General features: G+C 35.0%; 1 protein-coding gene across 1 annotated transcript in view; it reads left to right on the top strand.

Annotated features, from left to right (window-relative positions):
• The window catches only part of LOC127844374 (FMRFamide receptor-like), a 29003-nt gene extending 11999 nt beyond the window's left edge, over window positions 1-17004 (top strand). The window contains exon 2 of the mRNA XM_052374514.1: window positions 11326-17004. Within this exon, the coding sequence (XP_052230474.1) occupies window positions 11422-12690 (1269 nt within the window). The 5' untranslated portion in view covers window positions 11326-11421 and the 3' untranslated portion in view covers window positions 12691-17004. The remainder of the gene's footprint in view (window positions 1-11325) is intronic.
• The last annotated feature ends 2518 nt before the right edge of the window (window positions 17005-19522 follow it).

Genomic DNA, 19522 nt, shown 5'->3' with positions numbered 1-19522 from the left:
AGGCTGACATAGATATTTATTCCCATTTTGTTTATATAAATAATTTATTGAACTGTGGCCATTCAAATCAACAGAGACTCATCAAACCTTAGGTGACTGTCTCTTTCTCTCAACTATCTTTTCCTTCTTTTTTTTTCGCTTTTTCCCCTCAAATCTAGCAAAGTGTAATCTTATCTGATGGAGATTATCACAGTATGTGTCTGTCACTGAAATCTAGCATTGATCAGTTTAAGGATAAAAAATCTATGTATTTAACACTTTCCCACTCAGAGGCAAAGTGAAAATGGCTATGTGCAAACAGCATAAAACCAAAACAGCCTGCAAGTAACTCGCAGATTGTTAAGGTTTTATGCTGTTTGCTGCTCATCAGTTTCTATGAGGATTAGATTAAACCTATTTGTTTAAGCTCTATTGCATAGAAAGCCTAAGGCTTATTTGAAACGCTCTCGAGTTCGTTTACTAGAACCAGTACATGATGTCTATGGGGGGAAATCTTTAGAACACGACCACAGTGGTGATCAAACCGGTGACCTCTTGGTCGCTAAGCAGACACCATGTCCACTACAGCATTGCGACCTTATGGTATATGGGTTGGAAATGAAGACTTTAAAACTTGAATCTTGAAAATAGTTAGAAAGGTCTTTAATTAAATTTAACTTTCCAAGGGACTACAAATGCGTCAAAATACGTCTCTAAGTGGTAAGGTTTAATGACCCCCCCCACCTCCCAAGCAGTTCAGTGGACAGTCACCATGACATCATAACATATCAATACTTGAAATAATAGCAAAAACAAGCTACAGCTTTGCCGTAAAATGTCACTGTGGTGTAGATCTCCATCAAAGACACCAAGTACTTGCTCTACCCAGGAAACAAACTCAAGAACATTTCAATACGCCAACGGAATGTAATCAACATTACATGAATAGGTTTATTCTAAAATGTGAGTGTCATACCCAAAACATTGCTTGTTCATCAATGTTAATCGGAAAATAACTAAACAATATTATGGGAAACTATGGCGATAAAAAATATATTGTTTATATGCTTCATTCTAAGCATGTGGCCTTGATCCAGGTCTCATATTTTCTCTGCAACTGCTGACAAGAAAGTACACAAAATGCAAGACAACCAAATCTGTTCTACCAACAAACTGATGATACTGTAATCCAGTAAGTGTTACATCAAAAGTGCGGATGATTCAATGAAGGCAAGGCATGATATTAACATAGCATTCACAATTAGCTGATAGTAGCCCCAACCACTAATGATTGCAGGCCAATTACCACAGCCAATCAAAACAATAAACCTCATTAGGCATCAAAACAAAAACCTTTGGTTCATGTTACCTGACCTACCGTAAAAGTACAACCGAACCCTAAAACATTTTACACAGTTTATCACTATTTATTTTAAGAATTTTAATATTTTGTTACCGTATACTTTCGCTTGTAAAATGCATTTTTAAGACTCAAATTAATAAGTTACAGTTGGGATCGCGTCTTATAAGCGAGATACTGGTGAAAATAAACAAAAAATTTCAAAATATCGAGTTTACTGGGCTTATGCTAGCCAAGTTGGACACTTGTCAGTTGTTTTGAATCATCGCAGCAGCCATTTGCATTTTCTCTAAAGTCTGTATTGGCCAGTACCGTGTATCGGAACGCATGTTCAGTTACCGATTTATTTGTAATAAAATGTACTGTTACTGATTTTGTTGTTTTATTTTTAATTTGAATTTTGTTATTTTTGGGGCGTAAGACGTTATATTGTCCGTGATTATTCTTGAAAAGTTTGTATCACCTGATTGTCTGCGCGCGACGTCGTTAAATGTCATATAAATTGGCCATTATAGTATACATGTGTAAGGGGCGACACGATGCCAACATGCTTAAAACAACAGCAAAATCAATTCTCAATTTGAAACTGTCAATTGTTAAATAAACACGCTGCCGATTACAAATGCTACTTGTTAAGTTTGTATCACCTGATCATCTTTGTTCCACTTCGTTAATTGTCAATTAAGACATAATTGGCAATTAGGGTATCCTCTGAAATAAGTTACCAGTTTGCAACTGTCAATTGTTAAATAAACACGTTTATTCAGACGACCCCCTAATGCCGATGACACCATATTTATTAGGGGCCAACAACGACGGAAGCAAAGAGCGACCGCATGCAATTATCCGCATATGGCTTTCTTCTTAACACGTGATTTCGATCTGCGCTTCTGAGTCTATCACTCTATCACGCGATTGGCTAATTTTTACGAAAGTAGGCATTACCTATTGTTGATAGACAATGGGCGTAAAGTTTGCATAATCTAGGTAATAAAACTGAACGCTTTCAAAATATCTGCCTATTAGTTTTCAATACCTGTCAAACAATACAATTAAGATGACTGATACGATCAATTTTGCTTGTGCATTGATATTATGAACGTAATATGTTTGCAATTGTTTGCATTTGTTAGGGCAAATGATTAAATACGCAATTGTTAAAAATTTTGTTAATTTGATAATTATTTTTATTGCATGAATAATACTTGAAAATAAATTAAAACCCACTAATATATCATAAAATAAACAAATATTATTTACTTTGTTGTTTGATTGTTTTATTTTTCAGACTTGCGTGAATTACTAATTGTATGCAGCGCAAGTTTGAAAAATTCTCAATCTAATTGATGATTTTCTTTAACATTCTGCCATTTTTCGGCCATTTTTTCGGCTGATGAAAACGGCAAAATTTGACCGCGTCATACACGCGGGTCAGTCTCAAATCCACCCATTATAAAGTCCGAAGTCGGGCCGGGTGCGTTTTTATAAGCGAGGGCGTCTTATAAGCGCAAGTATACGGTACTTTATAGTTTAAACTTTCAATTTCAGCTTCATTGATCAAATGCCTAAGGCTCCTTGAAACACTTTTGACTAACATTCTTGATAAACCAGTACTTGGTTCCTTTGTTTGGGGATTGATACAGAGACCTATTTTCTTAGTGTTTGACTTCTGGCAATAGAAATGGTTTTGTTTTAGTCGTATCTAACTTTAAATCCATGTTAAAGACTATAACCCATCTGTTTTGAATATTTGTTTCCTACAATCTCAAAGTTTTTATTTTCCTTCTGTTATGTGAAACAAGCATATTTGTTTCTATGCCTTACCCCCAGCCTAACCGGAAGATTAGCCCAATTACCCCGAAAATGGCCACCCTGGGCCAGAACATTGCCCTCCTCTACCTACCCACACTTTGTATAACAAACAGATGGTGTTGCTCTAGCTGACCCAATTACATCACAACTACCCCAAAGCCAAACAAACTTAGCGGTTAACTTCAGGTCTAAAAAAAGATAGGTAGGGTAAGAATTTAGTGTTTAATATTTATTTTACTTCAAAAGAATGTGTATCCTATAGGATATAAGGGCTTTGGTGACATTACAAAAGCTGCACACAAATTAACAGTCTTTTTTTAAAAGGGCTCAGGTGTTAACTTAAGACCGTCATGACCTTAGGAGCTCTTGTTCATAACATTAAGGTCAGATTGTCTAAAAGAAGTTGGATCTCAAAGTATACAATGGTTACTCAAAACTTTTGGAACGGACATTGGATTTTTTTAGCCAAGTTACAGTCAGGTCAAAGGAAACACATCTTTTTTTCTTGAGCCTTTTTGTCTTTCCACTGTCTCCTCATAACTGTCAAAAATTATTTGCTGAAAAGAATCTTTTCTGGCATTTATTGCTTTGCTTTTATTGTAAAATTGTTTTATGTTTATTACTACAACAGGAATGGTTTGTATCTTATAAAAGTCCTTGCATAACATTTCAGTCATTGCACTACAATAATGTGTTTGATTTAGTTTAAATTTATTTTTTTGTTTTAATTTATTATTTTCATAAAATTATTATCTAAATTTAACATGCAGAACAATTCCCTTGAATATAATAGTAGTCCTTAAAGCAATGTTACAGCAAACAAATTTGCCAAATCTGGACTGATTTCTTAATAAATTACTTTTTTAAATGAATATTGTATCTAATTATGAAAAAATTCAAGAACAAGTAACGCAAAACAAAGTACCTGATGAAGTATGTAGAAACTCATTATTTATACTCGTTAACATAGAAGCAATCTGAAAAACCCCAGGATACCTGTTAGGTAAGCATTAGGTAATCAATCTTTATGCTTCTCTTTCAGAAGAATGCTTTTATTCTGGCCTAATTTAACCCTTTGCATGCTGGGAAATTTGTCGTCTGCTAAAATGGAGTCGGCTGAATTTCTAAAATAAGCATTTTCTTCGATTTTCAAAGAATACTATCAGAATAGCAAACAGTTTGGATCCTGATGAGACGCCACATTCTGTGGTGTCTCATCTGGATCCAAACTGTTTGCAAAGGCCTTCACAATTCGGTTCCAGCACTGAAAGAGTTAATAACTGACTGCAGGGTCTAAACATGAAGCATTTTAAACACGCATGTGTTTTTATTTTTCAACATTATATAAATGTTCAAATAAACTAGACCAATAGGGCGTTTGCCTGTAGTGCATTGCTGGCATATATTTTTTACTCTAAACATAATGATACTAGAAATCAAAGCATTTGCTTATTGCAAGACGTGTGGTCTGTTAGACTTTCAAGTAAGATAAGAAGCTTCTGTCCACAGTTCATTAAAAACAACAGTCAATTACTGTAAAACCATTAAATTTCGTGTGGTACGAATTTTCGTAGATTTCGTTGTTCCGCTGAACCACGAATTCAAGTACCAACGATTATTTTACATTTTTAATCCGAAATCGGTCCTTTCCGAATGTCATTGCCGACATTCTCTATTGTTTTCGGTTATCTGAGATATTTGATTGAGATATGCTAGGTGATACAATATGTTGTTTTCTTGATAAGTGTTTGGGTAATAATACTTTTTAAATCAAGCACGGAATTTAAACTGTACATCAATGATTGTTCTGTTTTACGTCACGTCGTCAAATTAACAGTTTGCAGATTTATCACATATGTAAATTAGTGCCAATTAAAGTTAAAAGAGACATAACGGTTTTCACACCTGTATTTTGGGGACCTTATTACTCAATTGTTACTACTAGGGGACCGATTGAGCAGAAAATTGCAAATATTGTCAAAACAACATTGATGGCAATTAGCGAGTGAGTACCCACAAGATCGACGCTTATTCGCTCTTATCGACAATTATCGGCAACACTTTCATGCTCCAGTGCACATTAATCACAAGCCTTGCTGTCAACACACATTAGCAGATTATTCTTCGTTATTACTCTGGTTGTTTTAAGAAAAGTTTAATTATAATGCCTGTCAATCTTACCCGAAAATTTGAAATCCACGAAATTACGTGTCAATGAATTAGTTGTTTTTTATTAAACCACGAAATTTCATACCGACGAATTTCTATAGGTTTACAGTATTTAAGAAACTTTAAAAGAGCTTTATAAACCAACAGTGAGTTCTTCATGTTTAAAAAACACTGAATTATTTTAATAATTATTTCTAGTAATAATACTTAACAAAATAGCACAAAAAAGGTAAGTGTTTTGCAAGTCATGTCATTGCAGTTAATTCAACTTTTGTTTGAATCTGTAAACCTAAATGTATTTATACCTTAAAAATATATATAAATCTTTAAGGTATGTATATATAATGCAATGAATATTGACAAAATGAATACAAATGTACAGTGTACATGAGACATGGCCATTCAAAAGATCCTGTCCCCAGGTAATGTATGGTCATACATTAAAAATAAATGTTAATTAATAGCAATTTATATAACAATTATCAGCAAATTTTAGCTTTAGGCATATGAAAGCACAAAACTATAACAGATGAATTATTAATTCATTCCTAATTGGATTGAAACAAATAAATCTGCATTTGTACTGTTTGCTCTTATTGTTTGAGTGTACCAGCAATTGGAAGGTAATTATAATAATAATCCTCAATGCACCAAGTGGCTTGCATAGATGCAAAGGATACAATGTCTGCTAGCATCAGGAGATCGAGGGTTCCAGCAATTTGTTTCTCAATTGGGAAAAGTACAGTTACCACACCAATCGGGAACAAGAAACCGTCGGAGACGGGTGATGCTCCCCAAAGTTTTTTTTTGTCACATTATTGCACTATATATTCAGATAAAAGGAAACGTTTTGAGGGCACAGTAGTTGGGGGGGACAAGATTTTTTTTTTAGAAAATTTCAAGGGGCCATAACTCTGCGAAAAATCATCCAACCAGAACCAGCTGATAATATGCACATCTCCTCTTGGTAGTGAAGCTTCCCATAAAGTTTCATTGAATTACGGTCATTAGTTGCTGAAAATTTAACCCGGACAAAAATTGTGCACGGACAGACAGATGCACACACAGACAGACGAAGCGGCGACTATATGCTCCCCCCAAAATAAATTTTGGGGGAGCATAAAAATTAGCGTGCAAAACCCCTAAATTGGGTAACTTCGCATCGTGAAATCTTCAGATTGGGAATACAAATTGTTTGTTAACTAATTGAAGAAATACCATCAAAATATTATTTTACAAGACTTTTTGCAGTTTCAGTGCTCATTGTATTTGTTTACCTGCAGACTTCATTTCCAACCCTTAGGTACTGGTGAGCAGCAAACAGCATAAAACCTGAACAGACTGCAAGTTACTCGCAGGCTGTTCTGGTTTTATGCTGTTTGCACATAGCCAATTTCACTTTGCTTCTAAGTGGGAAAGGTGTAAGTACACATAAACAACAAACATTCAGGCAGAACAATGTGTTTAATTACACATAAACACAAACAAGCTATTATTGCCAATTCCAAATTGTCTGCCTCTTATAATAAGCAGATAATCACGGAGTCTATTTGTGATTGTCTCAGAAGTAGCGGAATGTATGACAATAGAGGCAAACTACAACAACAGCTGCAAAAAAATCACTCATACCTGCATATTCTACTATGACATAAATACAAAACAATATTATGTGCTGTACATTTGTTAACCAGATACATCAGTTTGACACCAAACCTTCGTAATGAGTTTTGCAGCTCACCTACTGCAGCTTACACTATGATTTCAATGCCATGCCAGAAAGTTGCTTTTTTTTTCAAACAGAAAAAAACAAAATGTTACAGAATTTTTTGTGGGATGATTATTTTGTCAGTCTGTGTTGCGTACCTTTCAGATAAGATTAAAGACCAGACAGATCAGGATCGTTTAAAGCGCAACAGTTGGTAATACAAATATGATCTTGTCTTAAATATTTACACTATTTCTTATTACCAAACAAATCTGGAAGACAAGCTGCAACCAAAAGTGTTGCCAGCTTCTCATTGCTTCTCATTATGGTTCATCGTTGCATAAAGTTATTGATAAATAAAATAAACTAAGGAACATGTAAACACCAACTACTGATGTAATGTTCCATATTTTATGCATAAATGTAATATCATATCTACCTGTTGTACTTGAAATACTCACTTTAGTTCGACTTAAAATAAGATGAACCCTTTCCCACTCAGAAGCAAAGTGAAAATGGCTGTGTGCAAAAAGCATAAAACCAGAACAGCCTGCGAGTAACTCGCAGTTTGTTCAGGTTTTATGTTGTTTGCTGCTCGATCATTAGTACTTGAGGGTAAGGAAATAAAGCCTTTAAAACTTGAATCTAGTAAGAAGACTGTTTCATTAAATTTAACTTTCTATGCAACTACAAATAATGAAAATATATGTATCTAAGTGGTAAAGGGTTTAAATAAGATTACAGTTTGAATATGATTGGGCATTAAAAGGGCTCTACGTTCAATTGACCCATGGTAAACTTATCACATCATAATTTATCTGCAACAGGCACTCTCGTATTTTACTTTCATTTTCACACAAACAAACTTATTAATTTACGGCTTTTCTTCTGTAAATGTATATATTTCACAGGATTTATGTTTAAGTCATCAATCATCATTCGTATATCTCTTCCAACCATCTATTACTTATCGCTCCATACTTCCTTCTCTTCTGTGTTAAACTTGTGATTAATAGGTACAGATTGTAAAACATGAGGAAAAGATATGTCAAATATAAGCAGATCATTCACACATCACATGCATTCAAAAAATGTCATTTTAACCCTTAGCATGCTGGGAAATAAGACGTGGTGTCTCATCAAGATCCAAACTGTTTGCTATTCTGATAGTATTCTTTGAAAAAAAAATCGAAAAAAATGCTAATTTTAAAAATTCAGCAGGCGACATTGTAGCAGACAACAAATTTCCCAGCATGCAAAGGGTTAAAAAGACATTCAAAATTCGGTTCCAGCACTGAAAGAGTCGACCCTTTTTATTTCTGAAAATACAAACCTATTTGCTTAGAGTGTTACACTAAGTGCTAACAGATAAGTTATTGGTCTTGTAGAACTGCATTTAATCTTCGCTGTAATTTCTTACATAAGATAATGTCACTATAATGGATTGATTTTTCTGTTTGTTTGTTCATCTGTTTGTGTGTGTGTTTGTTTTTTCATAAACTGACTTTTATAAGTAGAGGCTGGATATATGAACATCAGGAACATAAAGCACAAGCTATATTGGAATGTAAGCAATATACAAGAAATTGGAAAAGTAAAATATCTCTGTAAATACCAATTGTGGAGAGATTTGAATATCTATTGCCCTTATTTAATCAAGTCAATTTTCTCTTGTATTTACATTGTTAGATAGTAGATAATAATACAGAGCATTTATTATAATGCGTATGCAATTTTAATGTAACAATTACATTGAATAACTGTAAATAAACAACTTAGGTAATTTGCAATCTGGTAATCTAGTAATGCTCTTGTTTTTGAAATAATTTCTACATAAAATATCATGATAATTGTTATTTGTGTTTATAACTGTACTACAGTGAAATTTGAAGGTCAAGACAAATAACATTTTAGTCAGGGCAAGTGAAGTGAAGGGCAAGTGAAATCTCTAGACATCTGCCTTGACATCTGCCTGACTGGACAAGTGTCTTGAAAGTTAAAATCTAAATTGGTATTTTCTGGGAAGGTCAGTCAAATGGGCCAATAAAAATATTATTTAATTTCAGTTGTGATTTGACAACCATTTGGAAAATATTAGATGATCTTTTAATATAATTTTTATACGATGCTGTACAAAAATTGATGACTGATCACAACACATTAGGAGCACAGACCTGTTCTTTTCTGCAAAGTAGTGAATTTTTTAATTGAAATAAATTATGTGAAAATGATCACCTTTCTTTGGAACATAGGGAATTTAGTACACAGTTAACCCTTTCAGCGCGGGAACAGAATTTTGAAGGCCTTTGCAAACAGTTTGGATCCTGATGAGACGCCACAGAACGTGGCGTCTCATCAGGATCCAAACTGTTTGCTATTCTGATAGTATTCTTTGAAAAAAATCGAAGAATATGTTAATTTTACAAATTCAGCAGACAACATTTAAGCAGACGACAAATTTCCCAGCATGCAAAGGGTTAAAACAGGGAATTAAGTACAAAGTTAAAACTGCAACTATGGTTATGCGCCAGAGTAATTAAAGCATTTGTTTCCCACAGGTAAAACACATTATTCTCCCCAAATTAAAATAATTAAATTAAAACCCAACATGCAAAAACCATTTGAGTTCAGCCAAATAATTGAAAATGCCACATGGGTGTCAAAATTTAATCTTAAAACAGAAGACCATACAACCAGGCACCTGGTATATGGTTTACTTTTGGCAAGTTGTGTGTATTTTTGCAACACTACACCTGAATCCCACATCAGTTAAATGGCTACTGTAACCAACACAATAAAGTCCTGATGACCCAGAACAATAGGACCAAAGAAACTAAAACTGGCTCACTGCACTTTAATTGATTTTAACCAGGATTTCTGGAATTTTTCAGATGTTTAACTTAGATTACCCAGTAAAAAACAATGACACAAACAAAATCAATTTCATTTTCAGGCTGGAACAGAAAGAGTCTACAAATCTCTGAGCATTGATGTTAAGTATATATGTTTCATTCAAACAATATACATTGAAATTCAAACTTAAGTCAAAACTTTTGATTACTTCAACCCAACTCAACATTTGATCATATAAAGAACGAGATGATAATGCGTTACTTTATGTGTGTTTTGTAATACTTTTCTTCTTTTAACCCTTTGCATGCTGGGAAATTTGTCGTCTGCTAAAATGTCGTCTGCAGAATTTCTAAAATTAGCATTTTCTTCGATTTTTTTCAAAGAATACTATCAGAATAGCAAACAGTTTGGATCCTGATGAGACGCCACGTTCTGTGGCGTCTCATCTGGATCCAAACTGTTTGCAAAGGCCTTTAAAATTCAGCTCCAGCGCTTTAAGGGTTAAAATCAACCAATTAATCCTTCACCACTTAGATACACATTTTGATACATCTGTAGTAATTTTTTAAATTTCATTAAAGATATTTCTCACTAGATTCAAGTTTTAAAGGTTTCATTTCCAACCCTTAGATACTGACGAGCAGCAAACAGCCTAAAACCTGACTGTGAGTTACTCGCAGTCTGTGCTGGTTTTATGCTGTTTGCACATAGCCATTTTCACTTTGGCTCTGAGTGGGAAAGGGTTAACCCTTTCAGTGCGGGAACGGAATTTTGAAGGCCTTTGCAAACAGTTTGGATCCAGATGAGACGCCACAGAACGTGGTGTCTCATCAAGATCCAAACTGTTTGCTATTCTGATAATATTCTTTGAAAAAAATTGAAGAAAATGCTAATTTTAGAAATTAAGCAGACAACATTTTAGCAGACGACAAATTTCCCAGCATGCAAAGGGTTAACAACATAACAAGGTAATGCTCTGCAGGATAAGCAACAAAATCTGGGCAAAATGAAACAAGTATGACTTTTGTGTGTACCTGCTTACCCAGGAAATGTTTGTGTTGTTTAACACATTTATGCCTAGCGGACTCTCCCATCTGTCTAAGTTTGATCAATTTATTTCCAAAATTAGGGATGTCTAGTATATTTATTTTTATATTTAGAATATTTCGTACAGAAATTCCTTTTAGCAAACAGCGAAGACCCTGATGAGACGCTGCATGATGCGGCGTCTCATCTGGGTCTATGCTGTTTGCCAAGACCTTTTTTCTAGACACAAAGCATAAATGGATTAACTAACCATAGTGACGTGACTGCAATACTTAGAAAAATCAGCAAACAAACAAAGATTGTCTATATCAATGAGTTTCCTCAGTTAATGACAGCAAACAAACAAACAAAATTAATATTGTGCTCAATAAAATTACTGTGTTTTCTCATCTATTTTCAGGTTAAGGTCACCAATGTCATGACCAACTGGCTAAGAATCTGACCATATCTCAACCTCCTTCACTGAACCAGCTACCTCTCTTGACAACCATCAACAATGGAGGACCTAGACAGTGTGTCCAATGTTACAGACTTCTTCAACATGTCCAGCATATTTTCTAACGAATCAAACTTTAGTACAGTTGCGCCGAGGCTAGTGCCTGACATGAACCCGCAACTTCGTGACCTCATTTACAATCACCTCGGACCAAGCGTTTGCATCTTTGGCATGCTAACAAACATTATCAACCTAATTGTGTTGACAAACAATGACCTCCCAGAATCTCCATACACGTACTTAACAGGTCTTGCCACCGTGGACTTTGGAGCTTTGCTACTCTCCTTCGTTTACATGAAGTTTTCAAAAGACGTGTTTTCATACGAGTGGCGTTTCTTCGACGCCTACATATTCATAGGTCTGGTGAACATCTGCACCACATCCAGCATTTGGATCACGGTTCAGTTAACCGTTGAGCGCTACCTGTTTGTGCGTCACCCACTGTGGGCCAAGGATATGTGTGACCGCGCCAGTGCAAAGGTCAAGATTCTGATCACCATAGGGTCATCAGCGGTCTTCAACATCCCTCGATTCTTGTGCTTCAAACCAATGTTGCATGAGCCAAAGGGCTGGTTGCTGGGCTCAACAGAATTCCGCACAAGTAAGATATTCCTCGGGATCAACTGGGTGTACAGTATTGGGATCCATTTCCTGCCTCTTGCAATTCTCAGCTGTGCAAACATCTACCTGGTGTTTGCTGTCCATCAGGCAGGTCAGCAACGTCAGAAGCTTCAGATACGCAACAACCGTGAGGCGGCCTGGCAGCGTGAGCAGAGGCGCCTCACAATCACCCTGATCAGCATCGTGTTTCTTTTCATCATCTGCATTATTCCATCCGCCTTCTCCGACCGTCCAATCGCATATGCTCTCTTTGGTGGCTCGAAATCAGAAACGGAGTTCGTGGCATCCAGTGTCTACTACAGCATACAGTACATAGCGAACTTCCTCGTCTGGGTCGAGCTGTCGTTGAATTTCGTTCTCTACTGCGCATTCAATGAGAAATTCCGAAGGGTGATGAAGTTCACAGCCATGAAGTGTGTTAAAAAAATTCCAGTGCCTTCTTTTTTAGGACAAGGCAGCAGGACAGGTCAAGGTACGCAATCGAGTACGAGGAACAGTGTCCTGAACACGCACTCCCTCTCTATTCACTCAAAGGGCTCCCTAGTTCACCATGAGGCCCAACCGCTGCAGAAGCAAATGTACCAGGCACACGCAATCAAGGAAGAAATGTCAAACGGCAATGCGCCACTTATGAAGTCACGTGTTTAGATATTAGGGACTTTTTGTGGCAGTGAGAATATATAAGGGTGATAAACGGTATATCTGGTTATTTTTACACTCATAATGCTGTGAGAAGAAAAGCTATTTTTGAAATGCCATTGAAACGTTTAAGGTCTCTCTTCAAGCCAAAGAAGAAATGACCAATGGCCATCCGCCATATCTGAAGTCACGTGTTTAGAAATTATGGACTCTCTATGTAGCAGTTAGAAAATATGAAGTTGCTAAACCATATATAGAAATAGTTTTATGGTCATAAAGAAATGGAGATGGAAAATGTTCCACTAATGAAGTCACGTGTTTAAGAAATAGGGACACTTCATGTAGTGGTTAGAATGAGTGTAGGACATAAGCCCTCTGGGACATTTGCCCCTAGGACATAAGCCCCTTTGGACATGAGCCCCCTAGGACATTTGCCCCTTAGGACATTAGCCCCTACCTATTTTTACATTCATTTTTAGGTATTTAATTTCATATTATTTTTTTTTATCGAATCAATGGTGTTTTTTTTTTTAAACAGCAAGGTAATTTTTCGACTTCTGGATGGTGTCAGATAGGTAAATGTTTGCAAAATAAATAGAGTCCAAAGAAAAAAATAGTAAAGAAATTGTAAAAAAACACACTAAAATGTACGTGTGTGGTACAAGCTATAATATTGTTTGTATTTACATATGAAATTTAAAAAATGGAATAAAAATGCTTACTTAAAAAAAGTTTTGAACGTTTTAAAACACCTGGGGGCTAATGTCCAAGCGTGCACTTTTTTGAAGGGGCTTTTAATTGTCCTAGGGGCTTTTGTCCTAGGGGCTAATGTCCTAGAGGGCTAATGTCCCTACCCCGGTTAGAATATATGATGGTGTTGTACCATTAATGCAGTTATTTTGCAGGCATAAAGTCCTCACTAATTTGGGGTCCTATTGGCTTAAGAATGGCAACAGGCCTTTTATGAAGTCACACGTTTAGAAAAAAAAGAACCCTTATGTGGCAGTTAGCATATTTGAGGGTGTTATACCATATATCCAGTTATTTTCACTGAAATTAAGGTGTCACTAATTTGGGGTACCATTTGCTGGGCAATGGCAACATAAAATCACATGTTTTAAACATAAGGCCTCCTATGTAGCAGTTGAATTTACCAGGGTGGTATAACATTTATCCAGTTAATTTCACAGTCTTGGTTCTAAGTTCATTGTTTGAATTTTTATATTTTTTATGTATTTCATGTCCCAAACTAAAAAAAATATATAGTGCTTATTAAAAAAAATTGTGTTAATTGTTAAATTGTTAGCTATTGTAAATTGTTTGTTAAATAATGTGCTGTTGTAAATTCTTTGTTGACCGTGTTATTGTTCTCAATTCATTTATCAGTGCCATAAATCTGTAAATACTCACAACATTATCTTGATTTGTTGTAATGTACATTTCTTTATGCTTTTTTGTTTATCAAAATTGTTTCTACCCAGTATTTGTAAGTCTTTTACTGAACATAACTTGTATCTTTTTACAAATTTTGTAAACAACATATCTATGAAAGATGTGTAAAAAAGCAAAGTGGAAATTTTAATTCCTATTTGGGAAAAAAACAATGAAAATACTCTATCAAATAGATTGAGCACATTTAATGGCATACATGTATTTACATGTCTATTGAAACCTCCATGATTCCACTTGGGAGTCATGATTCACAGAACTGAATCTTAATCCTTTGCATGCTGGGAAATTTGTCGTCTGCTAAAATGTTGTCTGCTGAATTTCTAAAATTAGCATTTTCTTCAATTCTTTTCAAAGAATACTATCAAAATAGCAAACAGTTTGGATCCTGATGAGACGCCACATTCTGTGGCTTCTCATCTGGATCCAAACTGTTTGCAAAGGCCTTTAAAATTCGGTTCCAGCACTAATTATATAACTTGCTGGCAAAAATTCACGATTTTCATAGACTGCATTTTTATTTCAAGTCTTTTCAGCCCAAATGCTCTCTTGTAGGAACAAGTAAGAAGCTTTTGATGTTAAATGTCACATTAAACAGTTTTCAAACTGCCAAATTCCTAAACATTTTACTTAAATGTCATAATAAACAGAACACATTTTGAACAGCAGACAAGCAAAAGACAGTTCAATTGAACTTGCACTTGGCACAGATGTGTCCCTTCTGGAATGATGTATTTATGAGAGCCACAAGACAGCCTCTCCCAGATGTTATATAATGTCAAACTTTTGTGACAGATGGGCAGAATGACGGACGGACAGAATGATGTACTGACAACACTAATTCTATATCCCTGCGCCTTTGACACACTACTGAATTTCGTATTGAACCAAAGCCTTTTTAAAAGTGAATACATACCCATCTCACTTGCATTTATTTTATGACATTATTTGGTTTATTTTATATAACAACATTTTCCTGGTTCCTGAATTAATATGCTAAATATAATGGATAGTAATTGATGTTGGACTCAAAATTAGTGACATGCCATTATTTTGACGTCATGACTGTCATTATTCCTGAGAAATTCTACATTTTTAGGTATGCACAGATAGTGAAAAAGTATAACAGAGACAGAGAATTTATTGGTTTTTGTAGGTTATCAATTTTTTTCATCCACTCATGAAAATTAAAATAAACACCACTAATGGCTCTGCGATTCCTAGAAACATTTTTTTTTTCTGAGCACTAATGAACTAAAATTGATAATCTACTGAAAACAAATAATTATCCTTTCATCAAACAATTATATAAAATAACTAATTACTCTGAACACTAATTAACTAAAATTGATAATCTGCTAAAACACATATCCTTTTAATATCATTCTTGTTCCATAAAACATTTGCATACCTAAATACAAGTAAGAAAACAAAATTCATTCTACAAAAAGGTAATGCCTGATTAGTTATGCATTGTCTTTCGTTCACAGTGATGCCTGGCAAAAAATGCAGACTTAATATGAATGTCATTTTTTGTTTATGTTTTTTTATCTTCATGAAGTAATTAAGCCACACTCTGTGAAAAGGGGGTCTAATGCATGCGCGTACATCGTTGTCCAAGATTAGCCTGTGCAGTCTGCACAGGCTAATCAGGGCTGACACTTTCCATCTTAACTGGATTTTTGCTTAGAAGAGATTCTCTTTAAACAAAAAATATTAGAAAAGCAGAAAGTTTTTGTGTAGACTGCACAGGCTAGCCTGGGACAAAACCTAACACAAATGCATTTAACCCCCTTTTCACAGAGCACGACCCAATTGATTAATATACGCCAAACTCTTTAGATTACTTGAATCAGGAACTTCTCCCCTCCTTTGTTTTCTGTCATATTTTTTATGGCCAGTAAATGTTGTTTCAAACTTACATAACGTGTAAGGTAACAAGCCAGATGGGCTAGTCATTATAAAATGTGAATTTCAAAGACTGTAAACCAATAAATTTATTTATTTATTTAATTTTCAGAAAACAAAAGATCTATCTATAATAACGAATAAGCAAATACAAAAATCATGTTGTGACTGTAACAAAACTATATCATAAATGTTGTAAAACAAAATAATAATGTTGTTTAAAATACTCATTTCTCATCCAACAACCTTTTATCATGCTGTTACCATACTATTTGTTGTGGGGTGCAGAATTTATATTCACATTTTTATCACTTGTACATAATCATTATTCCCATACTGTCATACGAAATGATATAAAGCTTTCATTATTAGTAATTTTGTTATATCCCCCCCCCCCCCCCCCCCCGGGGGCTTTCCACCACCAGAAGGCACTTTTACAACATAATAATTTTGGCTTCATATTTTGTATAACATTCTTATTATAGATCTTGTCACCAAACAACACCTTATTATAAAAGGCCCAAAATATGTGAAACAACGTTTCACTTATTTCCTATAAATCAGTTGGTTTGCCAATAATTATCTTTTTTATCAGATTTAACTATATAATTATTTATATTATTATCTAATTTCACTATACATTTAGTGCAAAATATACATTTTTATACATGTTCATATCATTTACAGTTTAATCTGGTAAATAACTAATAAATGAAATTGTAATTCATTTGTTATTTTGCAAATGATAACCCATGAGAACAATACCTGAAATGATAACCCATGAGAACAATACCTGAAATGATAACCCATGAGAACAATACCTGTTGCTTTTCTGTCATGAATGTTGTTGCTCTGCTTCAAATAGTTGCTGCTGTTCTGAATTTGTACACATTTTTGACATTAAATTGTTTGTAAGGCTTTAGCTATTTCCTGTTGTACAAATAAAGTATGGTTCGAAAAAAACAACACTTTCTTTTCTTTGAATCTACACATGAACATGAACAAATTTAAGAGCTCGTCACAATAGGGATGAAGAATAGCCAACAGTGCGCAACTGTGCATGCTACACCATAAGTTGTAATTTTTTTATATATTATACCTCACATAAATGTGATTCTTCTTTGCGTATATAATCTTCACAGGTCCATTATTCTGAATAGTGCATTGTAAAGATGCGTGCACATTTAATAGTGCCTGCTATAATGGTTATTTGTAACATTTGTGTAAGTTTTATTGCCAGAGACTTTTGCTTTATATAATGGTTATTTGTAACATTTGTGCAAGTTTTATTGCCAGAGACTTTTGCTTTATATACTAAGGGAAAACGCACAATTCGTTTGGCAGGTCACAAGTGTGTTTATTTAAATTATGAATCACACATTAAATAAATACAAAAATTAAATGCTATATTTGGGATCAATGTTTTGCATGTCTGTAATAAAAGCAGATATCTTTATATAAAAAATATCTGAATATGTGAATTTTTTTACAATAAAAATGAATTTTGTATAAAGAAGCAAATTTTTCCATGTCCAACTTTCGCAGGGAGACAACTCGCTTACAACAATAATACTGTACATATTATTAATAGTCGCAATTCGTTTGGCAGGTCACGAGTGTGTGTTTTTATGCCCCCCTTCGAAGAAGAGGGAGTTTATTGTTTTGCACATGTCGGTCCATCCACCGAATGGTTTCCGGATAATAACTCAAGAACGCTTACGCCTAGGATCATGAAACTTCATAGGCACATTGATCATGACTGGCAGATGACCCCCATTGATTTTCAGGTCATTAGGTCAAAGGTCAAGGTCACGGTGACTCGAACCAGTTAAATGGTTTCCAGATGAAAACTCAAGAACGCTTACGCCTAGGATCATGAAACTTTATAGGTACATTGATCATGACTCGCAGATGACCCCTATTGATTTTCAGGTCACTAAGTCAAAGGTCAAGGTCACGGTGGCTCGAACCAGTTAAATGGTTTCCAGATGAAAACTCAAGAACGCTTACGCCTAGGATCATGAAACTTTATAGGTACATTGATCATGACTCGCAGATGACCCCTATTGATTTTCAGGTCACTAGGTCAAAGGTCAAGGTGACTCGACACAGGAAAATGGTTTCCAGATGATAACTCAAGAACGCTTACGCCTAGGATCATGAAACTTAATAGGTACATTGATCATAACTCGCAGATGACTCCTATTGATTTTCAGGTCACTAGTACAAAGGTCACGGTGACTCGACCCAGTAAAATGGTTTCCAGATGATAACTCAAGAACACTTTAACCTAAGGTCATGAAACTTCATAGGTACATTGATCATGACTTGCAGATGACCCCTATTGATTTTCAGGTCACTAGGTCAAAGGTCAAGGTCACAGTGACTCGAAATAGTAAAATGGTTTCCGGATGATAACTCAAGAATTCTTACGCCTAGGATCATGAAACTTCATAGGTACATTGATCATGACTGGCAGATGACCCCTATTGATTTTCAGGTTATTAGGTCAAAGGTCAAGGATACAGTGACAAAAAACGTATTCACACAATGGCTTCCACTACAACTGACAGCCAATATGGGGGGCATGCATGTTTTACAAACAGCCCTTGTTTATTATTAATCACATCTTAAAAAATACAAAATTAAATGCTTTATTTAGAATCAATGTTTTGCAACATGTTGCCTGTGATATAAGCAGTTATCTCTATATAAAATGTGTCTCAATGTGTGAAATGCTTTACAATAAAAATGAATTTTGTATAAAGAAGCAAATTTTTCCGTGTCCAACTTTTGCAGGGAGACAACTCGCGCACAACAATAATACGGTACGTACTGTACACAACTATGCTCCCCTTGAGGTGTCAAGTAAACTGTTTCTAAATTTGACCTTTGACCTTGAATTGTTACCTTGAACTGGTTCTTGTGTGTGACCATCAATCCATGCTAATCAATAAGGCAAGTTATATGACAAGAGGGCCAAGATACCCTAGTTCACTCACCTGAGAGGAGTCAGGTCATTCAATATTTACCAAACATCAAACTTAACCTAGATATTGTCCAGACAAACAACCTGGTAAAGTTTCATCATTATTGAACCAAAACTCTGGCATATGGAGTGATTTTGTTTTTGTAAGAGTTGACCTGGTGGCCTTTATTTTGAGTTCACCCCCCTTACCAAACATCAAACTTTGCTTACAAAAATAAATATTATGACCAAGATTCATAAAATCTGAAACAAAATTGTGACCTCTAGAGTGTTTACAAGGATTTTGTATAATATAATGAAAATTTGGACAATCTAAGGGCAATAATTATGGCATTAATTATGTGATGTATATAAAACCAATCTTTTCACCAAGTTTCATGATGATTGGGCAAAAAATGTGACTTCTTGAGTGTTCACAAGCTTTTTTTACTATATAAACTTAAGAAAACTGCCCCCCCCCCCCCCCGGCAGAGATATTATTCAACTGACCGGAAC

Source organism: Dreissena polymorpha, chromosome 9 (assembly GCF_020536995.1).
Source record: "Dreissena polymorpha isolate Duluth1 chromosome 9, UMN_Dpol_1.0, whole genome shotgun sequence".
Lineage (NCBI taxonomy): Eukaryota > Metazoa > Mollusca > Bivalvia > Myida > Dreissenidae > Dreissena > Dreissena polymorpha.
Note: the sequence above shows the minus strand (reverse complement) of the source record. Positions and strands in the feature narration are given on the sequence as shown.